Genomic DNA, 5650 nt, shown 5'->3' with positions numbered 1-5650 from the left:
GTGCAAACCTGACAGTAGATCCCAAGTCGGATGAATCAATTATTTAATTCATGAATCTTATTACTTTCCACCCCTCCCCTCCGTTTTCCGACAGCTTCTTATCTTGGATATCTCTGTCTTTCCACCTCACTATCTCAGCTTAAAAAAGACCATGGGTATTGATGGGCACACCTCCTTACCTAAAGGGCAGACCCACAAACAATGTTTTTCATTAGTAGGCAATAATTTCCGAACAACAAACACAGTCACAAGACTGATGAATTTACACATTAAAAAGACACGGGTACTATATAAGAGGGACGACGAGAAGAGATAGTCAAATTGCAGTAGGACAAGGAGAAGGAGAAAAATATAAGAAATAGAAAACAACAAACAACAACCAAGAAAGAACAAACTAAAAGAAAGTTTGAAAGAGACTAAAGATGGCTCACCAATCCCAGCTTTCCAAACTCTATTTAGCAGGTGAGATAAAGCATGTTTGTGTTTGTCGGGTCTGTATAAAAGAGTCTTTGATGGAACCAGGTTTACTAAAGCCAAACAGCTCTCTCTTCACCTTTTCATTGGCTTCCATCAATGTCTCTCTCACTCTCTCCATGTCTGCCTCTCTTCATCCCCCCTTCATCCCCCGCTCTTGCTGTCTTCTCCAGTCCTTTGTCTGGCTGTTTCCTGTCATGCCATTGGCCTTAATGAGCTAATGGAGAGAGCCTCCCAGCGATCAGACAAGCTTCACTCACTCAGCAGTTCCCTCACCAACGACCTGGTCAGTAACAACCATGAGTGGGTTTCTGTTAGGGTGAAGGCATGTAACCCTGTATTTCACTCTGGATAGCAGCGTCTGCTAAATTACTAATAAAAAAATACATTTTAAATAGGTATGTGTATAGTTTTGTTAGTATGTCTGTATGTGTAAAAAAAAAAAAATTCTCAGTGTTATATCTCTTGTATTAAATGTATATGACATGTGTTATGTGTATGTCCATCTTAATTTAACCTAATCCATCTACAAATCTGATGTCCCCATTCTCTCTCTGTTACCCTCTCAGGACTCCCACTTCCCACCCATGGGACGAGCGATGATGCCCCGCCCCAATATGTGCCATACCTCGTCACTCCAGACACCAATGGACAAGGAGGAAGCGCTTAGTGTATCGGTGGGTTAAGCTCTGTGCTCTCTTCACTCATCTTTTCATTCATCTCTTGAGGTCTGTTTAACACCTTGGCTTTGAAACCAAGCAATCTTGGGATCTATTTAACCTTTGCAACATTCATGACTGTGCTCCAAAGGAGAACGATCTGATCTCGCTGGCTCGTTCCCTCCTCTTGGCCTGGAATGATCCCCTGTCGCTCCTCTCCTCTGAGGCTACAACCCTGCCCCACCCCTCCAAAAGCATCATCAGCAGTAAGATCCAGGAACTGCAAGACTACTCAAAGAGCTTGGGAGAGGGTCTCGACGTACTGGTCAACAAGGTGGGTGACTGAGGCAGAATGCCTAATTGTATGTGTACTAATGGTACAGTGGCCAGTGGAACATCTCAGGGCCTGACAGCATCTTGTGGGGTTTTCATTTCTCTTAGATGGGCCCATCCTCCCAGAACATTTCTCTAATGCCCTTCAGAGGTGCAGAACTCGGCCAAGACAAGACCTCCCGCCTCATCAACTTCCACTTCCTCATGTCCTGCTTCCGCAGGGACTCCCACAAAATCGATAATTTTCTCAAGGTCCTCCGATGTCGTGCTGCTAAAATGCGTCCAGAAATGTGTTAAGGGGATACAGAAAGCAGTTTGGTTATGGCTTGGTCTATTTTCAAACCAAAATGGACAGAAGTCTAATTTTGAAGGAAATTTAGGGGATAGTTTTGTACAGTTTGGTTTGGAATGCTATGATGTTACTGTTAATTTGAGAAATGGCATCATTACGGTCTACATTTTCGATTCACTTTTCATATACAAGATCTGTCATCTGAACCACATTATCGGATGCACAGAGTTTGGGATGACTTATGTATTACAAATAATTACATCAGCAATATTCAACCTAAAATGGTAGTTATACTTACTTGATAATCTTCAATTATTTGCAAAGATGGCAGAGTCACTCCAACTCATTCTTAGAAAATACAGAAGGCTATGTTGATATTTGATCACTGACCATGATGAAAACACTTGCACTTTAGATGACTATTTCAAGTAACTTATATAACTTTCTTTGTATGGTACACATTCTATTGTATCACTGAATACCAATAAAACATATATATATTGCATAATAAAACATGGATACTTGTTTTAATTGCAGTCCAACCACAGCTATTTCAAACTTCTCCAGGTACTTATGCTGTGTCCCCCCAAACTGTGGTTAAAACAGAGAGCAGGGACTAATAGGGACATTTTGCCCTTGCTTTGAAAAGGGAAGTTATTTTGGCATAAGATTCAGGTTATGGGCAAATGTTACAATTTGAGTTAGGTTTTGACATAATGGGTCAGGATTAGGGTAAGGCTTTTGGGCTAGGTAAAGTTGAAGCACGAATGTTAGCATACGGAAGTTAAAGTTAGATTAGGTTGTTAGGTTTAGGGAACATTTACACTTAGGATATAGGGAACATGAAAAAACAGACGTGTGTGAGTCATCCCCAAAAAGTAAACCATAGAAAAACACAGAATCTCATGTTGTGGAGACTATTTAATCAATTTGGCAAAAATATATTTCATATAAAGTAATAGAAAGCGGTATTGCAGAAAAACTTCAACATGCAGACATTTTTCTCTTGTGTACATAGAGTGAAATAGTGCAGTTCCATTAGTTCAATTATATGAATGAATTGACAAAACCATCTGAAGAATTTGCCGCACCTGGGCTCCCCTGAAAACACGGGTCTGTTTTAAGGGAGTGACCTGCTGAGGGGCTCCATTCAACAGCTGGCTTTGCATCTTAACCTACAGTATGTTGGGGCAACTGGTCTCTGGATGGTAGATCTGAAACTCCTCCACATGGTATTATATACAGTGCCTTGGGAAATAATTCAGACACCTTCAATTTCTATACATTTAATTGTGTCAAAGACTTTTTTTTTTTTACACAATACCCCATAAATGAAAAGGAAAAAATTTTTTTGCGAGACATCTTAAGGATCATCAAACAACACAAGATGCATGTGAGCTTAATATTCAGTGTCAAAAAGGGTCTGAATACCTCAGATATCGCAGTTTGCAATACTGGCCCATATTTCTAATTACTTGTTTTCACTTGGGATATCATTATGGGATATTGGGCCTCAATCACCAATATCTTCCTAAGTGTTTTTTTTTTTTTTTATTTGTTCTTGAGAAAGGTCCTAAGAAAAGTCTACGTCAGATTCATGATGTGTTCATAGACACCAGAATTGTTGGCACCTGTGTTCCTACAATGATGTATCCCATTGTCCTCATAAATTGAAATTGTATGCCAGTTGTTCCTAATTAGCATAGGTAAACACCCTATAGACACACAATGCAAATCTCTGTACACACATGAACACAATTTTCATAACAGCATTCATTACATGCTTTTAGTATACTTTCAGTGGATTAATTAAATTGTCAATTCAATTAATTCTATTCAAATTATTGGTACCATATTTGACCCATCGCCATATTCTTATGTAATGTAATAATTGGATACCAGAAAAAAATCAAAATAAAAATAATGCCTGGATAGCTTACGTTGGCATCGCGACTTTTGGCGCTTGCAATTAGGCTTACCCATAGACTGTATAAAACTATGGATGTAGTAACCGTGACATCACCCATATGCATCTGAATACCATTTTTGAAGCTCATTTTTGGCGGAGATAGCCGTCGCCATCTTGGCAGCACGTCACTCGGTCTAACTCCTGGATGACCAAAAATGGACAAAGAGAAGGGTGGTTCAAGATGGCGCTATAGCAACATGTAAGTTGATGTACTCTGCAAACTCAAACCGTGTAATTGGCCTTTAGTGTAGTCAGAAAAATACTTTATTAATTTCTTTCAACTTATAACATCTATCAGTTGATGAGTGTCCTCTTCTAGAGAGTGACACAATGGGAAAGACCGAAAAAAGGAAAAACAAGAGGGCTTCGCAGGTGAATGCTAATCCTGTTAACGTTACCATTCCCAAAGGGAAACGCTGCAGGCTTCCAGCGTTCCTCTTCCAGTAAATCTACATGATTACATCAAGACAGACCAGGATTCAATTTCTGACGATTTCATGTTGGGCGAGGAGGAATTTCCTGCCCTTTTAAACACGCCGAGCAAATCTCCAGCCGCCAAACAACGGAAGACTGAGAGTTCTTTCATGGCTAACGTTCTCTCACAACTTGGAGCACTCTCGCAATTCATAAACACTCAATCTGATTCCCTGGAAAAAATACACGCGCGATTACCAACATGAGGGAGTTAATAAACGAAAACACCCAAGCAAATCAGGAGTGTCAAGGAAGCCATTGAATTCATGAGCGAGGAAGTTAACAGTTCGAAAATCATGGCGCAGTGGAGTCCAACGTGGGCAAGGTGGTTCAGACTACCATTGAGCAAGAGAGAAGACTAGCACATCTGGAAAGTTACTCGCGACGGTGGAACTTAAGAATCTACAGAGTCCCAGAGAAGGAGAGAGAAGATGTTCGACATCAGGTCATCCAGGTGTGTCAGAATCTCTTGCAAGAGGACAAGGACAAACTTCTGATTGCCATTGATACTGTACACCGGCTGGGTCGCAAGCAACCAAATAAATCCAGAGGTATTATTTTTCAATTTACCTCCTGTTTCTATCGCGATGCTGTGTGGCGTGCAGCAAAATAATCTTCGTTTCTCAGGGAAAATGGTTTGAAGATATCAGAGGACTTGTCTCCAGCAGATAAAGAGAGGAGGAACAAACTGTGGCCGGTATAGTGGAAAAAGCAAGACAAAACAACAAACGTGCTTACTTTATTGGAGGTCGGGCGTTTGTAGATGGAGTCGAAATATTCCCTCCAGCCTGATACTTTATGTGGCTGATATAACGTTAACGCACATGAAGCCTGTTTGTAACTTTCACTGAAACAGTGGACTAACGAGAGTTTGTTTAACCTCGAGATTGTTAGCTGCCTTAGGTTTGTATATTTATTTTATTTTTAAGGTGGGAAAAGGGAAAGAAGACAAATATAATTTAGGTTATTTGATATTTTGAATGAATATACTAATATCCTCCTAAGTTATAACTTATACAGTTATGTGAATGTAATGCTAATGGTATTTTATTTTTTTTTTCAGAAGGCACCCTAATCTCAGAAATGTATTTTCAATCTTGAAGGTGTTCAGGAGGCATCCGGAACAAATGCCCAAGCCACCTCAGCTGACCCCTCTCGATGTGGAGGAGCAGCAGCTCTACTCTGAGCTCCTCCCAGGTGACTGAGCTTTTCACCCTATCTCTAAGGGATCGCCCAGCCACCCTGCGGAGAAAGCTCATTTCAGCCGCCTGTATCCGGGATCTTGTCCTTTCGGTCATGACCCAAAGCTCATGACCAAAGGTGAGAGTAGGAACGTAGATTGACCGGTAAATCGAGAGCTTCGCCTTGCGATTCAGCTCTTTCTTCACCACGACAGACCGATACATCGACCGCATTACTGCAGAAGAGGCACCGATCTGTCTGTCAATC

General features: G+C 40.8%; 1 protein-coding gene across 1 annotated transcript; it reads left to right on the top strand.

Annotated features, from left to right (window-relative positions):
• Positions 1–329: 329 nt before the first annotated feature.
• On the top strand, positions 330–2229 carry prl (prolactin). Its single transcript, XM_010901184.5, has 5 exons — positions 330–462; positions 648–760; positions 1044–1151; positions 1285–1467; positions 1575–2229. Exons 1-5 carry the CDS (start codon positions 423–425, stop codon positions 1761–1763), a joined length of 633 nt encoding a protein of 210 aa, XP_010899486.1. The 5' UTR covers positions 330–422; the 3' UTR covers positions 1764–2229.
• Positions 2230–5650: the final 3421 nt, after the last annotated feature.

Source organism: Esox lucius, chromosome 11, assembly GCF_011004845.1.
Source record: "Esox lucius isolate fEsoLuc1 chromosome 11, fEsoLuc1.pri, whole genome shotgun sequence".
NCBI lineage: Eukaryota > Metazoa > Chordata > Actinopteri > Esociformes > Esocidae > Esox > Esox lucius.
Note: the sequence above shows the minus strand (reverse complement) of the source record. Positions and strands in the feature narration are given on the sequence as shown.

Excerpts from the sequence above, each read along its gene's own strand:
- prl (XM_010901184.5), top strand. The coding sequence starts at position 423 with ATGGCTCACCAATCCCAGCTTTCCAAACTCTATTTAGCAG. Across the intron at positions 1,152-1,284 it reads AGGAAGCGCTTAGTGTATCG|GAGAACGATCTGATCTCGCT; the intron begins GTGGGTTAAGCT and ends TGTGCTCCAAAG. Across the intron at positions 1,468-1,574 it reads TCGACGTACTGGTCAACAAG|ATGGGCCCATCCTCCCAGAA; the intron begins GTGGGTGACTGA and ends CATTTCTCTTAG.